This window comes from Triticum aestivum, chromosome 1A, assembly GCF_018294505.1.
Source record: "Triticum aestivum cultivar Chinese Spring chromosome 1A, IWGSC CS RefSeq v2.1, whole genome shotgun sequence".
NCBI classification, from domain to species: Eukaryota; Viridiplantae; Streptophyta; class Magnoliopsida; order Poales; family Poaceae; genus Triticum; species Triticum aestivum.
In genome coordinates this window covers 499,404,979-499,421,800 of record NC_057794.1, presented here as the reverse complement: position 1 = coordinate 499,421,800, position 16,822 = coordinate 499,404,979, and the positions used below count along the sequence as shown (strand labels likewise).

At 48.4% G+C, this 16,822-nt stretch overlaps 1 protein-coding gene across 1 annotated transcript; it reads right to left on the bottom strand.

Moving 5' to 3' along the window:
* Positions 1-12,688: 12,688 nt before the first annotated feature.
* LOC123160530 (uncharacterized) lies at positions 12,689-13,449 on the bottom strand. Its single transcript, XM_044578370.1, has 2 exons — positions 13,249-13,449; positions 12,689-13,126 (listed from the first exon to the last, which is right to left on the bottom strand). The coding sequence occupies exons 1-2, from the start codon at positions 13,364-13,366 to the stop codon at positions 12,936-12,938; spliced, it is 309 nt and encodes a 102-aa protein (XP_044434305.1). The 5' UTR covers positions 13,367-13,449; the 3' UTR covers positions 12,689-12,935.
* Positions 13,450-16,822: the final 3,373 nt, after the last annotated feature.

The window sequence follows — 16,822 nt, the reverse complement described above, 5'->3', positions numbered from 1 at the left end:
TGGCCTCCTCCTCCTCCTTCCCAACCAACCTAGACGACGAGGGAGCATGGCTCGATGAGCCGATGAGACCCTGTGTGGCTACAGGCTGATAAGCTTCAACTGACCCAGCTCCAGCACACCCAAGCAGCCCTACCAGCTTGCGACAACGCTTCACGAACTTCTGCACTCATAATGAAACAAGGGCATAATAAGTATCAGATCGACTGATTGCAAGTGAACAAGATGCATCTGTTCCGAGGAGGCTGAAATTGTACCTTCATCGTCCCACTCACTTTGTTCTCAGATTCTATGCTCCTGGGGAGATCACCTAGTGCATCTGAGGCTTCAAAGATGCATCTGTTCAGCTCACCAGACTGCAACGGCATAAGTCAGTCACGATGACGAATAAACTAATTTAAATACAACCGTCGGTTCAAACTTACCACTCTGTTGATGAGGGGTGCAAACTCCCTAAATCCCCTGTGCATGTCTCTGATGCCGGTCTGGCAGGCCTCTTCCTCGGGGTCATCCCTCTCCAGCTCCACGATGTCTTCCGCCGTCCACCGAGGCCTGAGAAGAAGACGGTGCTTCTGGCCATCATCGTACCACCTCATGTGTCGGCTCAGGTAAGCATCCCAGTCAGTCACTTTCCTCTCCACGTCTTTACGGAACCTCCGTCGGTTCCACTCCGCCACATGAGTTTTATGCTCTTCTCCCCAGTCTGTGATCGACTGATTCTTCTGCCGGCTCATCCTACAAGGAATAAGCAACAAGAATCATCATAAGCACAATGAGATCATCATAAGCAACAAGAAACATGATAAGCGTAATGAAATCATGGGCACGGAGAACAAAGCGCTCACAGGTGGAGGGTGTGGCCGCCGGTATCGGTGGGCTGGCCCAGTAGGGTATGCTGATAAATCCCAAACTGCGTGGCCACGCGGTGTGGCAAGTGCCACTCAACAGCGTACACACAGATCATGGGCACGATGCACCGCCAGAGACCATGGTCCGCATCACACATCACGTTCAGATCAAAGCCCCACTGTCGGTCATGATACGACCACCAGTTTACCTGTTACATATACATTGGTAAGTTCCCATTCTCGGTCAAAAGTGGAATCAAAGAGAAAGGTGTTGAGCGATTTCATATACCTGTGTATGCGTCAAAGCGTACAACTCGTTGGTGTAGGTCTTGTACGAAGTCTTGTTTAGGCCCGTGTAGAGTTTGACAACGTCCCACTCCTAAGCTACGGTGGGGTGTCGAGTCTCGTTGCCGTCTTCGTTATAGGCACCCCATGGGCGTCTTGGTGCTACCTCTTGAGCACTGCGTTGGTTTTCCCCGAAGAAGAAGGAATGATGTAGCAAAGTAGCGTAAGTATTTTCCTTAGTTTTTGAGAACCAAGGTATCAATCCAGTAGGAGGCTACGCGTGAGTCCCTCGTACCTGCACAAAACAAATAAATCCTCACAACCAGCGCGATAAGGGGTTGTCAATCCCTACACGGCCACTTACGGTAGTGAGATCTGATAGATATGATAAAATAATATTTTTGGTATTTTTATGATAAAGATGCAAAGTAAAATAAAAGCAAAGTAAAAAGTAAAGGAAATTACTAAGTATTGGAAGATTAATATGATGAAGATAGACCCGGGGGCCATAGGTTTCACTAGTGGCTTCTCTTAAGAGCATAAGTATTCTATGGTGGGTGAACGAATTACTGTTGAGCAATTGACAGAATTGAGTATAGTTACGAGAATATCTAGGTATGATAATGTATATAGGCATCACGTCCGAGACAAGTAGACCGACTCCTGCCTGCATCTACTACTATTACTCCACTCATCGACCGCTATCTAGCATGCATCTAGAGTATTAAGTTAATGAAAACAGAGTAATGCCTTAAGCAAGATGACATGATGTAGAGGGATAAACTCATGCAAGATGACATGACGTGCATGCTACGGGAATCAAAAACTTTAACACAAGTATTTCTCAAATTCACAACTACTCAACTAGCATAACTCTAATATCACCATCTTCATATCTCAAAACAATTATCAAGCATCAAACTTCTCATAGCATTCAACACACTCATAAGGAAGTTCTTTTATTATTCTTGAATTCCAAGCATATTAGGATCATTTAAGCAAATTACCATGCTATTTAAGACTCTCAAAATAATCTAAGTGAAGCATGAGAGATCAATAGTTTCTATAAAACAAATCCACCACCGTGCTCTAAAAGATATAGTGAAGTACTAAAGCAAAACTATATAACTCAAATGATTTAAGTGAAGCACATAGAGTATTCTAAAAAATTCCAAATCATGTATGGCTATCTCAAAAGGTGTGTACAGCAAGGATGATTGTGGTAAACTAAAAAGCAAAGACTCAAATCATACAAGACACTCCAAGCAAAACATATATCATGTGGTGAATAAAAATATAGCTCCAAGTAAAGTTACCGATAGAAGTAGACGAAAAGAGGGGATGCCTTCCGGGGCATCCCCAAGCTTTGGCTTTTAGGTGTCCTTAGATTATCTTAGGGGTGTCATGGGCATCCCCAAGCTTAGGCTCTTGCCACTCCTTGTTCTATAATCCATCAAATCTTTACCCAAAATATGAAAACTTCACAACACAAAACTTAAAGTAGAAAATCTCGTGAGCTCCGTTAGCGAAAGAAAACAAAAAACCACTTCAAGGTACTGTAATGAACTCATTATTTATTTATATTGGTGTTAAACCTACTGTATTTCAACTTTTCTACGGTTTATAAACTATTTTACTAGCCATAGATTCATCAAAATAAGCAAACAGCACACGAAAAACAGAATCTGTCAAAAACAGAACAGTCTATAGTAATCTGTAGCTAGCGCAAGATCTGGAACCCCAAAAATTCTAACATAAATTTTTGGACGTGAGTAATTTATCTATTAATCATCTGCAAAAATAATTAACTAAATAGCACTTTCCAAATAAAAATGGCAGCAGTTCTTGTGAGCACTAAAGTTTCTGTTTTTCACAGCAAGATTAACAAGACTTTCCCCAAGTCTTCCCAACAGTTCTACTTGGCACAAACACTAATTAAACACAAAAAACACAACCTAAACAGAGGTTAGATAAATTATTTATTACTAAACATGAGCAAAAAGCAAGGAATAAAAATAAAATTGGGTTGCCTCACAACAAGCGCTATCGTTTAACGCCCCTAGCTAGGCATAACAAGCAAGGATAGATCTAAGTATTGCCATCTTTGGTAGGTAATTCTTCAATGAGGCATCTACCATCCTTAGGAATTTCTTTCTTTTTATTTATTATCAAACTTTTAGGCACAAGATCGAAAAATTCATTTGTAACAAATGGTTCCTTAATGATAGCAAAAGGATTGGGATGAATACTTATAGATTTGAGATCCGCAGTTTCCTTACTAGAGGATTCACCCTTATTTTTAGGAACATACATGAGCTTGGCAATTTTAGTGGGAGGACTAGGAGTATTCTTTACGGAAGAAAAAATGGTTCCCAAGTTGGTAATAATATCCTCAAGCTTATCGATCCTAGTGGTATCGTGATTTAATTTCTAATTAACTATGGGTTCCTTCTCTTTAATATTTTTCAAAGTGACTCCTACTTTAGATCCATATTGAGAGATTCGGTTGTGGATCTTTTTATCCAAATTTTCAATTAACTCTACGGTAGCAACCTTATTTTTAATAATTTCGAGCCTTTGCATTACATGCTCCAAAGTTAATATAGTTCCGTTAACCAAAAGAGGGGGTGAGCCAAACAAATCTATCATAGCATTATAAGAATCAAAAGTATGGCTACCCAAGAAGTTTCCTCCGGTAATAGTATCAAGGATATATCTGTGCCAGGGAGTTATGCCTAGATAAAAATTACAAAGAAGAACGGAAGTAGATTGCTTCCTGGTAGATCTATTTTGAGATTTGCAAATTCTATACCAAGCATCTTTTAGATTTTCTCCCTCCCTTTGCTTAAAATTTAGAATTTCATTCTCGGGAGACAATGGAGAAGATAAGGGACTAGCCATAACGACAAGCAAACAAACTAACACACAAGCAAACAAAAAGCAAGCGGGCAAAAAGAGGCAAATAGAGAAAGAGGGGGATAGAGAGAGAGAGAGGGCGAATAAAACGGCAAGGGTGAAGTGGGGGAGAGGAAAACGAGAGGTAAATGGCAAATAATGTAATGCGGGATATAGGGATTGTGATGAGTACTTGGTATATTGACTTTTGCCTAGACTCCCTGGCAACGGCGCCAGAAATCCTTCTTGCTACCTCTTGAGCACTGCGTTGGTTTTCCCCAAAGAAGAAGGGATGATGCAGCAAAGTAGCGTAAGTATTTCCCTCAGTTTTTGAGAACCAAGGTATCAATCCAGTAGGAGGCTACGCGCGAGTCCCTCATACCTGCACAAAACAAATAAATCCTCACAACCAACGCGATAAGGGGTTGTCAATCCCTACACGGCCACTTACGAGAGTGAGATCTGATAGATATGATAAGATAATATTTTTGGTATTTTTATGATAAAGATGTAAAGTAAAATAAAAGCAAAGTAAAAAAGCAAAGGAAATTACTAAGTATTGGAAGATTAATATGATGAAGATAGACCCGGGGGTCATAGGTTTCACTAGTGGCTTCTCTCAAGAGCATAAGTATTCTACGGTGGGTGAACGAATTACTGTTGAGCAATTGACATAATTGAGCATAGTTATGAGAATATCTAGGTATGATCATGTATATAGGCATCACGTCCGAGACAAGTAGACCGACTCCTGCCTACATCTACTACTATTACTCCACTCATCGACCGCTATCCAGCATGCATCTAGAGTATTAAGTTAATGAAAATAGAGTAACGCCTTAAGCAAGATGACATGATGTAGAGGGATAAACTCATGCAATATGATAAAAACCCCATCTTGTTATCCTCGATGGCAACAATACAATACGTGCCTTGCTGCCCCTACTGTCCCTGGGAAAGGACACCGCAAGATTGAACCCAAAGCTAAGCACTTCTCCCATTGCAAGAAAGATCAATCTATTAGGCCAAACCAAACTGATAATTCGAAGAGATTTGCAAAGATAACCAATCATACATAAAAGAATTAAGAGAAGATTCAAATATTACTCATAGATAGACTTGATCATAAACCCACAATTCATCAGTCTCAACAAATACACCGCAAAAAGAAGATTACATCGAATAGATCTCCACAAGAGAGGGGGAGAACATTGTATTGAGATCCAAAAAGAGAGAAGAAGCCATCTAGCTAATAACTATGGACCCGTAGGTCTGAGGTGAACTACTTACACTTCATCGGAGGGGCTATGGTGATGATGTAGAAGCCCTCCGTGATCGATGCCCCCTCCGGCGGAGCTCCGGAACAGGCTCCAAGATGGGATCTCGTGGATACAGAAAGTTGCGGCGGTGGAATTAGGGTTTTGGCTCCGTATATGATCGTTTGGGGGTACGTAGGTATATATTTGAGGAAGGAGTACGTTGGTGGAGCAACATGGGGCCCACGAGGGTGGAGGGCGCGCCTATGGGGGTAGGCGCGCCCCCCTACCTCGTGGCCTCCTCTTTTGTGTCTTGACGTAGGGTCCAAGTCTACTGGGTCTTGTTCGTTGAGAAAATCACGTCCCCGAAGGTTTCATTCCGTTTGGACTCCGTTTGATATTCCTTTTCTTCGAAACCCTAAAATAGGCAAAAAAGCAGCAATTCTGGGTTGTGCCTCTGGTTAGTAGGTTAGTCCCAAAAATAATATAAAAGTGGATAATAAAGCCCAATAATGTCCAAAACAGTAAATAATATAGCATGGAGCAATCAAAAATTATAGATACGTTGGAGACGTATCACTTGGCAACTTCTCCGGACGCACCACCGGCAGCCGCTTCCACATCCAAATGGAGAAGGCCCAGACAAAGCCATCCATATTGGACTTATCTCCCGTCCTCTGCGTTGCGTCGTCAAGCTGCAAAACATCGAATGAGGATCAGATATATGAAAATGTTATGGACACACTTTCGTAAGTAGGTAGACAATTAGATCCTCTCTTACCGAACGGTATAGGTAGGCGATAGATGCGGTCCCCCAACTGTACCCTGCCTCCCAGTCCGCTAGGAAGAAGAGATACGACCAGTTGGCAGAGTTCCCGGAGCTGTCTGGAAACACGACCTCCGTGAGAAGATACCACAGGTAGGCCCTCGCGTACCACTCCACGGTCATCTCGTCGGCGCCTTCGGGGCATTTCTGACGGTGCTCCGAGAGCCAGGTCAACGGCACAACGGATGTACGGTTACCCTTGACAGCGGGGCAGTCGCCGATGAGGGCTGCAACCCTCTGCTGCCAGTTGGTCCTCTCCACTCGCCCGGTGAGTGCATGACCCTCGATCAGCATGGCAGTAATCATCGACCAATCCTCGAGGGTCACTGTCATCTTCCCGCATGGCAGATGGAAATAATGGGTCTCCGGTCGCCACCGGTCAATCAACGCCGTCAGAGCTGCGTGGACAAGCGTCGGCGGCTGACGCTTGAACTGCAACACAAAAACCAACAGACGGGCTCTCTTGAAGAACGGCGCGTAGCGCTCGTCGTAGTCCATATGCCCATGAACCCCGTGACCCCTCATGCGCAGTGGCTGGAGCATCTGTCAAAAAGTGAACGCCAAAAGTTAGGAAATTATTTTCATCAATCCGAAAACTTTCATCAAAATTTCATTCACATCACTTACCTCTCCGTTCTCTATGAACCGGGCATGATAACCCTTGTCGAATGCCCAGTCCAGCATGGAGTACCGTGGGCCGATGTTGTCCGCAAGAGGTGGCCGCCTTAATAAAATTTTATAAACAAAACCACCATAAGCATAAAGCATACATAAACAAAAAATGAACTCAAATCATATCAACATGCATCATATCAAAATAAAATTTTAAGCATGTTCCTCCAACAACAACTACTACACATGATGGATCAAATCATATCGACATGCATCATATAAAAAATCCTCCAACATACATCATATCATCATATTTTTAAATAAAATTTTCCAAACAACATCTTCATATCATCATATCAACATGCATCATCAAACTAGGGTTCATCTTCACACTAGATCATATCATCATATCAACATGCATCATCAAACTAGGGTTCATCCTCATATCAACATTACATCATAATTTTTTTAACAAAAAAATTATGAACTAGGGTTCATCTTCACACTAACATATGAACTATTGATTAGAGTTCATATCAAATACCACTAGTTACTAAAGAACTAATAACTACAACTACAATCAATCTTAGGTGGAAAAAATCCAATCTAAGTTCAAAAATATGAGGGATTTCAAGCAAATAATGCGTCGAATCGGAAGCAAGTTTGCAAAAATTAATTGGAGGGATTGGAGGAGCTTACGTTTCTCTCTTCGGGGCCATCTCGGTCCGCAAAAACGATCAACAAACGGTGAAGATCCGAGGGGGGGAGTGGAGGAGATGAGAGAGGGAGAGAGGGGCAACTTGGGGGAGAAAAATAAGAACTGCCGACAGAGGGGAGAGTGAGGGGTGGGGAGATGGGCAGGGGCGCGGGGGTTTCGGCGGAAATAACTGCCCCGGACCCTACCGCCAGGGTCTCTGGCGGAAGGGCTAGACAGGCTACCGCCAGGTGTCCTGGCGGTAGGGTGCAACGGAGGGGGACGGCGGCCGTTTCCACGTGCTGACGTGGATAAGTACCCTACCGCCAGAAGCCCTGGCGGTAGGCTGTCTAACCCTATCGCCAGAGGCCCCGGCGGTAAGAAAAAGGGTTAAATTCCGAAAAAAAATCAAACCAGGGTTAGATCCTGAAATTGTTTGTCAAAAGGGTCAATACACGAAATTTTGCCCTGCTATGCTAGGACGTCGAGTTTGAAAAGCGTTCAGGACCTCATTCCTTTAATATATGCTCCAGAACAGAAAGCGTGCTTAGTTAAAAGCCGGCCTAGCACAACGGATCGGGTACGCACGGCACGGAGGCGGAGATGCTTTCTAATCCGAGACACGTAAACTGGGACGCGTTAGAGCCGCAGGAATCCGAGAAACGGATGAGGTCGGTACGGCGATGACTAGACGGCCGGATTCCTTCTCCTCGCCATTGATATGTTCCCTCGTCGATGTGAGTCAAAGGCCACGTCTGGATAGCCTCTGCCGGCTGCCGCCGCATGCATTTGCTTGCATGCAAGAGGTGGATAGATTGCTTAAACAAGCCCGATGATCTTCGGATTGAAGATGTGATCTATCCATGCATAGCATCTATCTTTTCTATCCGGCCGCAAAGTCAAAGGCAAGTGAATACGTTACAATACTACAAAACAATACGAATGTGGGGTGCTCTACTTTTCTTGTTAGTCTACTGCTGGTTGTGATGTGAAACCGCAGGGGAATCTTTGCGTCGTGGTCGGGCAGTACCGCTGACTGCTGCCTCGCCGCCCCTCGACAGCGCCGGTTTTGTATGTTTCCGGCTCCGTCTCCCGTGCGCCACGTCAGTACTATAGCACGCAATAATACGCGCCTGTCTCATCACTGATGATCCTAGCTAGGCCCACCGAGGTCTTCACTCATCCATTTCCAACTGAGAAACGCAATGTATTGTCCATCCACTTGTAAGTTGTAGCATCATCGCGCTTAGTTCGTCCGGATATAACGCAGGCCGGTGCATAACTGCAACCTCCGGTGACTCCATCAGAGGCCGGATAAGGCGATAGAGAGGTCGTGGAAAAACGCCAGCATTTGTTGATTTGATCCATGCAATGCACAAATAAGTACCAGCCACGTACGGATGTCCAAGCGCGCTTAGTAACAGCTAGCTAAGGAGCGCGTCTCCAATGGAAGGATCAGAGAAGCGGCAGAAAAGAGACAAGTGAGCGATTTCTGAAGGCTTCTCGCCCCCTCCCTCCCCTTCCCCAGCTCCAAACGTCAATGCGTCGTGGTTGCATACGAAGACGTACGTAGTTCAGCTAAGCTCCACACGTACGTTGCGCTCAGAGGGCATCTACAGCCGACCCTCTCGTACCCGTATCAAACGTCCGAATAGGTCGTTTGGTCACTGATCGATAAAAAAATAATCCAATCAGACCTTTCTAACCGCGGACAAATGTCCGGTCTGACCGACACCTCTTATATTCAGCATAAATCTAGGTCAGATATGGGGCGCCCCGGGCATGCTCGTGCGCGCCCATCTGACAGGCCCAGCTCATCACGACCCCATGGTTGTCCCACAAAAATCACAATCCAGACGCCTCACTCCGAACCCTAACTCATTCTCTCTCGCTCCGTCCTCTTCTCTCCCTCTTCAATTCCGATCCCATCCACTCCGATGTCCAGCTCCGGCAGCGACTCCGGCTCAAACCTCGACTACGAGGAGGAGATGACCCTCCGCATTGCGTTGGAGCGGTCCAAGGTGGACATCAACGACAGCTCCGGATATGGAGCGTCGCCGCAACTCCCGCGTCGGCGCAACGCGGAGGTCATCGCCGCAACATGGCTATTGAGCAGTCGAAACGCGAGGCGGAGGCAACGACGGAGGCGGCTCGAGTCGCCAATTTAAAGCGGGAGCAAGACATGGTGGTCCGTCGGATGACCAAGACCCTTCACCAGCCGCGGACGCCTACAGCTGCACTGGTGACTGGAAGGGCAAAGGCCCGGCGAGAAAGTGGTGATCCCTCCCCTCCTCATATGTTTATATCGTTTTTAGTTGTAGAAATTTGAACTTGTCCGGTGACAAAAATTAAGATGATCTTTTGGATGTTGCAAAATTTGTTAATGTCCATTTGCGGTCGATTTTGTATTCATTTGCAGCCGATTTTTGTTGTCCGTTGTTCGCTCAGGTAGAGTAGCTCAACGTTGCATGTGTGGTGTGGATATAAGACACCGGATATGAGATACGCGGATACAAAGTAACAAATATGAGGCGTGCTCAATCAATGCCCTACGCGGGTATTTGAAAAACCGAATTTGTCAATCGCAGCTGTAGATGCTCTAAGCCGCTGTTAACTCTAGCTCAAGAATCTGATGCGTCGTACTGTCTATGCCGGCCGGCCTACCACTACCACGCCTGGGTAGGCATGGACGAGGAAGGAGGAGACACGGCCCAATACAGGACGCGTAAAGCCTCACACGTTGATTAGATCACAGATCGTCACGAAGATGACTAGATGCATCATTATTCCTTCTTCTCAGTTCTCACGATTGATCTGTTCGATCCCTTCTCGACGTGATCGATCATCAGCTAGCTAGAGACGAATCTAACCAACCGACCGAAACCAGCTTTATCGAGGGTGGACGCGGAGCCCCGTACGTAGGCCTGAATGACTGTGGATAGCATCGCATTTTCTTGCATGGAAGGCGTAGATAATTAATGGATGAAGATCTCGTGTGATCTATGCATCGTATCCTGGAGTACTAGTTGGCAATACAAAATGGATGATGGCGTGGATACACAATGGCAATGCGAACGTGGGAATCTACTGGTTGTGATGTGATGTGATGTGATGTGAAGCCGCGGGAGGAATCTTTGCGTGGAGGTCGTCGATCGGGCGGGCAGCGCTGTTCGCCGGCCATAGACGGACAGCGCCGGTTTTGTATGTTTCCAGCTCGGCCGTCCGTGCACCACGTAGTTAATCCTACAACACACGCCTCTAATGATCGATGTAGGGTTCCAAGGAAATCCACTCTTCTTTCCGGGATGGATAACACGCGGTGAATAATTCCGTACGTAGCGTTCATCCGGTTGACAGCGTCGATCGCCTGCATGCATGTTGTGAATGGTTCTTCATTCAGGATAAAGTTAGTTTGACCACATGCAAGTATGAATCGGGTGGATCTCAAATCTCCAAGGAAAGGAAAGGATCAGAGACGCGCGAGAGGGAGGAGCCCACTGATCCACAGCGAGTGACGGAGTGAGCAACTGCGGAGAAGTCCTCGCCTCCTCCAACCCCAAAACGTCAATGCGTCGTATTCTCCCGATCTCCACCGGCTAGCGACGCACACTCAACAAAAAGAAAGGAGCATCTTCGTCCACGTACAAAGTCAAAGCACAAAAAACGTGTTCTGCTTAGAGCATATCTACCGCGGGACTTTTTAAATCGGGCTCCGCAAACGCTCGCGGATGCGACTAGACGCGCCCGCGGACAATAACCGGTCACACCTTAAATTAACCATTTCTCATATTTTAACCTCTAGATCCATATAAAGCATGCAGAAGAAATCCTACGTACTACTCTAACTACTTTTTGTCGTCGAATATGTCCATGACAACGATGCCGGACGCCGACTCGACGGGCGGGTAAGAGGGCTCCAGCTCATCCTTCTCCTATTCGACCTCATTCATGTAGGCGAGCATCTTCGCCTCCTCCGCGGCAATGTTGCGTCTCCATCTCCTGCCGGTGACGTGTGGCCTCCGCAGCCGACTCCGACCGGAGGGAATCAAGGATGGCCTATTGCTACGCCTGCAGATCCGCGTCGCCAGCGTCCCCCACATCCTCCTTCTCCGGCTCATTCTCCTCCTCCTCAATCTCATACTCCCCCAACTCCTCCTCCGGATCCACTGCATTCGGATGTAGCTCCACTGCGATCCGAGCTTCGCGCCTAGCCGGGATATGGTCAAGGAGCTCGAGTCGGTGCTCCGGCGTCAGAAATGGCTCGCTCCTCACCCGGCGGCGTGGGGGCATGGCTACTAGGCAGGCGGGTGGAGTGAAAAGTGGCGGCGGACATGCGAAGGAAAATATGGATGGATGGTAGGGTTTCGGTGCCGCCGGTCAACTTAAATAGCCAGACTAGGCAGTACGCGGCCCGCCGGAACGGCGTCGATGGAGAAGACGAGCTTCGAACCGCCGGGTTTCCGAACGTTTATACGTGAGACCAACCATCAGTCCGACGTGGCAATCGCGTCTAGACTCATCCCATATTTACGCTAGATATGAGGGGATGTCGGTCAATTCGGACATTTGAAACCTGTTTAGGATATCTATCTGGATCGAAAAATCGTGACCGATCGAACGGGTCGGCTGGGCGTTTGAGAGGGGCGCCCGGCTGTAGACGCTCTTATCGCGCAAGGCGGTGCGCGCAGAACGAATGAGGCCGAGCGATCACGTACATACACAAATCTTATCAAGGATCCGATACACGTTACACAAGTCTTATCAAGGATCAGATACACGCGTCTGTCCCTCTGCCTGAAGTTTTTGTATGGCACATAGGTAGGTTCCGTTGGGATCACTCAGACAGAAGTCACGGGACAGCATCTAGGCATCTCACGTCACGATGGAGCCCGTGCACCGTCCATCCATCTGTCGAGCAGCAGCAGCACAGGAGTTGTTTTCGGAGCAGAGGTAGCTCGCATGTCGCGAGCGAGCCTTTTCCCTCCCTCTCACCGCAACCGTGCACCGACGCGTCACGAGCGAGCACAACAGGACCCACGCACGAGGGGGGGCATGTCGGGTTACGCCCAGAAGCAACAGATCGGACGAGATCTAGCATCACGGTCAAGCGAGCAATGATGCCCCCGCTGCTGATTGCTGAATTTCTTTCTTAAACCTACGGCATGCAGCAGTGCGTTAACTGATTGGAGCAGGCGAACCCGTGGGCGCCCTAAACCGACTGATTAGACGGAACGATTGATCGAGAGAGGCCAAGAGAGAGTATCTCTGGTCGGCATTAAGTAATCTGAAACTGTGGTGGCATCTGGAACACGATGGAGTACATGACAATTGACAGATACAGTACTAGGAAGAGAGGAGAGGAGAGACCCGGCCGAGCAAAACATCGCTTGATCTTTTTTCCTTAGTTTATGCATGCATGGTGTGAAGCACAGTAATAACAGTAGTAATGGCTGTAGCTACGGACAGAGCGGCGCCAGCAGCAGCAGGCCTGACCAGCTGGTGCCGGTGGCGGTGAGCTCGGTTCACCCTCTTCCGGGGCCCTTGGGAGGGTCATGGCGGTTGTTGGCGCCGGACCCGGGGTAGTCGTTCACCTCCACGACCATCCTCGCCGCCGCCCGGCCCCGCGGCTTCCCGGCCGCCGCCGTCGTCATCTCCTGCCGAGAGGAAAGCTTCAGAGACGGCGGGCGCTGCTGGCTCCTCAGGCGCATGCTCCCTGTAAGGCCACCACACGAATGATCAGCGACAGCAACTGAATCTATATATGGCGCATGTATCATGGATCAAGAACGGAAGAATCAGGAGCCGAGTGTCGGAGCAAGAAGGGAGAAAGCTTACTTGACGTGGGCACGGCGGACGCCGGCTGCAGGGGAAGGACGGCCAGGAGGAGGAGGACGACGAGGCAGAGGGAGGCGAGGAGAGGCCTCGGCCTGCTGGAGCGGCCGGGGGACTCCATTGCTGTTGCTAGAAACGAAAACAACTGTCACTGCTCACGGGTGGTGGTGGTGGTGGTAGGCAATGGTGTGTGGGTGGTGAGGTGTTGCCTGCTAGTGCTTGGGGTTTTATAGTTGGACCAGGGCTGGCTAGATGGCCGATGGCTGGCTTTCTCCTCTTGTCCCACTAAAAAAGGTCAACTTCGCATTGCTTGCTCGGTTTAGCAGGCGGGGGATTCTCTGCGGAAGTCCTCCCCTGTGCACGTCCTTGTGGCACTACTACTAGTAGTAGTAGTACTATTTTGATGGCTAGCATTGTTAGTATTTTTTTGAGTTGGGAATGGCTACCATTTTGCGGTGGCTGGATCAAAGGGAATATTGAGGATAATTGGTTTGATGCCAACATTTGGCATTGCCAATACTTGGCAAGCCAATAATTGGTAATATCAAAAGTTGCCAAAAATTAGCAATTTCTTGTGAGGTTTTCAAGTAAATATGGTAGCCAACCAAGCACTAGCCAATATTTGGGATTTGCCAAATGTTGGCATGCCATTTTTTGGCATCAAATCAATTATCATCATTATCTTTCATACCCGTTTTTTATTGTGTAATTTGTGAGTGGACTTATCCCGTCCCAAATATAGACCCACTCTAATGACATGATTAACTTTTAGTATTTTATGGCTACCATTGTTAGTATTTTCTGAGTTGGAAATGTCTACCATTTCATGGTAGCTGGATCGGCGCCGGGGGTGGGGGGGGGGGGGGGTGGAACGGGAAATACAGAGGTTTCGTTCCCGGCCCGGCTTGCGAAGGACAAAACCCCCCGCATCTTAGAAGAAAAACAGGTTTCACATACACATGCTTCGTCTCACAGCCAAGATGTGTGCATTTCTTTTCGGTTTTTCTTGAAGAGGATCAGGAGCGACTCAGTCGTTCCAAAGACATGGCATGGGGCAAAATGCTCCAAGATATGATACAGCTTAGAAAATTGTGCTAGTCAAAACAATGGTCTAGAGAAATACGATTGATCTTTTTATTCGCTTTTATGTGCGAGTCCCTTTTTTTCTTTTTGTACGCTTGTAGCCCGAAGAATTCGTTTCCCAGGGCAGAACGGCACTTGAGCCAACGCTGATGAACTCACGCTGCACCTTTGCAGTCACTCCAAAAGTTACTCCTCCTGGTAGCGTGTCGTGTGAGGTGTGAAGGCAACATCGCGGCATGGTTTTCGTCCGGACGCAGAAGATCCCGTGGTGATTCGGACCACCACGAGTCACGAGTAGTCGTCAACAGTGGGTCTCGACTGTTCACGGCCGGAAGCGAGGACTGTGGGGTGGCCACGCACCGAGGGCAACAGTGGGTGGTCTCTTGCGACTTGCGACGATGACATGGTAATCGGGCTATGCCGTAGCTGTAGGTCGCCCGCCGGCCTACGCTGCTACTACAGTCTAAAAGCATCTCCAGCCGTTGGCCTTTAGGCATTTTTTTCGTCTTTTGGGGAGCTGCCGACGAAAACTTCAATCTGGGGATGGAATTTTTTCCACTCGTTGCGCCCCCAAAGCTCCATCAATAGGCTCCTCCGACAAGACAGGGATCATCCATTCTCCCATCCCTCCTTTCCTCCAAGCAAGAAACAAACAAACAGAGCTCCATCGCCAAGAAACCACCACCGAGTTGCTTGCCGGTACCAATGGCGACCACCAAGAAGAGGGAGATGGTATTCTTCAACACGGAGGCTGCGCAGTCCCCGTCGTATTAGGAGGCATTTAGAAACGCCTTTGAAAGACTAGAAAATGCCTCCTAAGGTATAAGAAGGCGTTTCTGAAAAACGCTAGAAATACTCGCGAAGGGAAATATACCTGTGTGGGCGCTTTTGAAGAACGCCCGCGATGCACAGATCATTGACGGCTTCAGCGTGCAAAATTTGCGATGACTGAACATCTAGTTGTGGGCCTCCCTCTCCCTCTCTCACCAACACACTAGTTGCTGGGCTGCATGTGACAACCGGCCAAGCCCAGCTCAAATACACTAGGACACACGAGTTATATATAATATAACCCAAGCCTAATCTGAATCTCACCAGTCAACACACAAGTGTCTATCTGCTTCTATCTGCTTCTATCTGACAACTTCGTGCGAAGTATTACACAGCGCTGCTTTTAAACAGGCAATCATTCTGTTCGGTAGGCGATATGGGACTAAATAAACTGCCCCGAGCGTGAACGGTTGACGCTAAAAAGAAAAACGTTTACTACGATTCGATCCAGCGACCTCCCTTCTGCGATGTCCCAAAGGTGGAAGCTTGTAATACGAAATATTCCATACATTAGGGTCTCTTCTGAAAATATTACAGAGATTTGGAGGCGTTTCCCCTCAAGAACGCCTTCAAATGTGTGGTAGCAGTTTGCAGAACGCCCCCTATGCTTATACATATTACGGCACTTTCTGAAAACGCCGCTGAATGCCCTGTATTTAAAGGCGTTTCTTCAGTACGCCGTTACCTGAGCATATTTGAAGGCGTTTTCTCCAGAAGGCCTTTAACAGAGCTAATCTAAGGCGTCTTTGAGAACGCCTTGAAGAAAATGCCTCCGTTAGTCTGCCGTGTTGTAGTGTCTCCGCCTCCTCCGGCGCACCCTCGTTCGAGGACGTCTTCCCGGAAATCTTCGAGCTGCTGGACGGCCGCGTGTGGGCGGGCCATGGCATCCGGCGCGCCGGCTGCCCGCGCATGCGCGAGGCCTTCGCCGCTTTCGGCTTGCCCGCGCTGGAGCCCATGGGCGTTGTCGACTCGCTCGACGTGCTTCTCGCGCAGAGCGCGCAGGGGGTGCTTCGGGCAGGCCGCCGCCGGGGACGACGGCCAGGAGGAGGACGAGGAGGCGGCGGCGGCCGCCCTGGCGGAGCACTTCGGGATCAGCGCGCGGCGGGCGCGGGGGCTCCGGTGCCTGGACGGTGCGCACGTGAGCCGCGAGGTGCTGAGACACCACGAAGGAATCAATTTTTTTTCACGGCGGCGGCGGCCCCCCGCGCCCGCGCGGGGACAGCGGCGGCGGCAGCGAGGGCCAAGCACGAGGAGGATGCGGGGCGGCAAACTCGGCGGATCCGACGCAGCTGGACGTCGTCGTCGAGGCATTCTGTGCGGGCGGGAGTTGGTGGGGGAGAGAAAGAGAAAAGAGATCACGTGGGTGGGCCTGAAGGAAAAGCGAGGAGAGAGAGGGAGTGGGAGGCTGACAATGGGCCCAAAGCAACTAAAGTAGTCTCTCTCCTCCCCCAGCTGCCCCCCGGGATCCTGGGAATGGGATGAGAGCGTCGGCCGTAGTTTTGGCCAAATCCGGCGATATTTGTACTCCTGGGGACGCGAGTAGAAACTTTTTTGACCGCCGGCGCTGGAAAAGTGCTCTTGGGGGCCTTCCTGGGGAGACAGGTGGAGATGCTCTAACCAGCCGGGACTGTACTGAATCGACTTTCCGGCGTTTTCTTTTTCA

Excerpts from the sequence above, each read along its gene's own strand:
- LOC123160530 (XM_044578370.1), bottom strand. The coding sequence starts at position 13,366 with ATGGAGTCCCCCGGCCGCTCCAGCAGGCCGAGGCCTCTCCTCGCCTCC. Across the intron at positions 13,127-13,248 it reads GTCCGCCGTGCCCACGTCAA|GGAGCATGCGCCTGAGGAGC; the intron begins GTAAGCTTTCTC and ends GTGGCCTTACAG.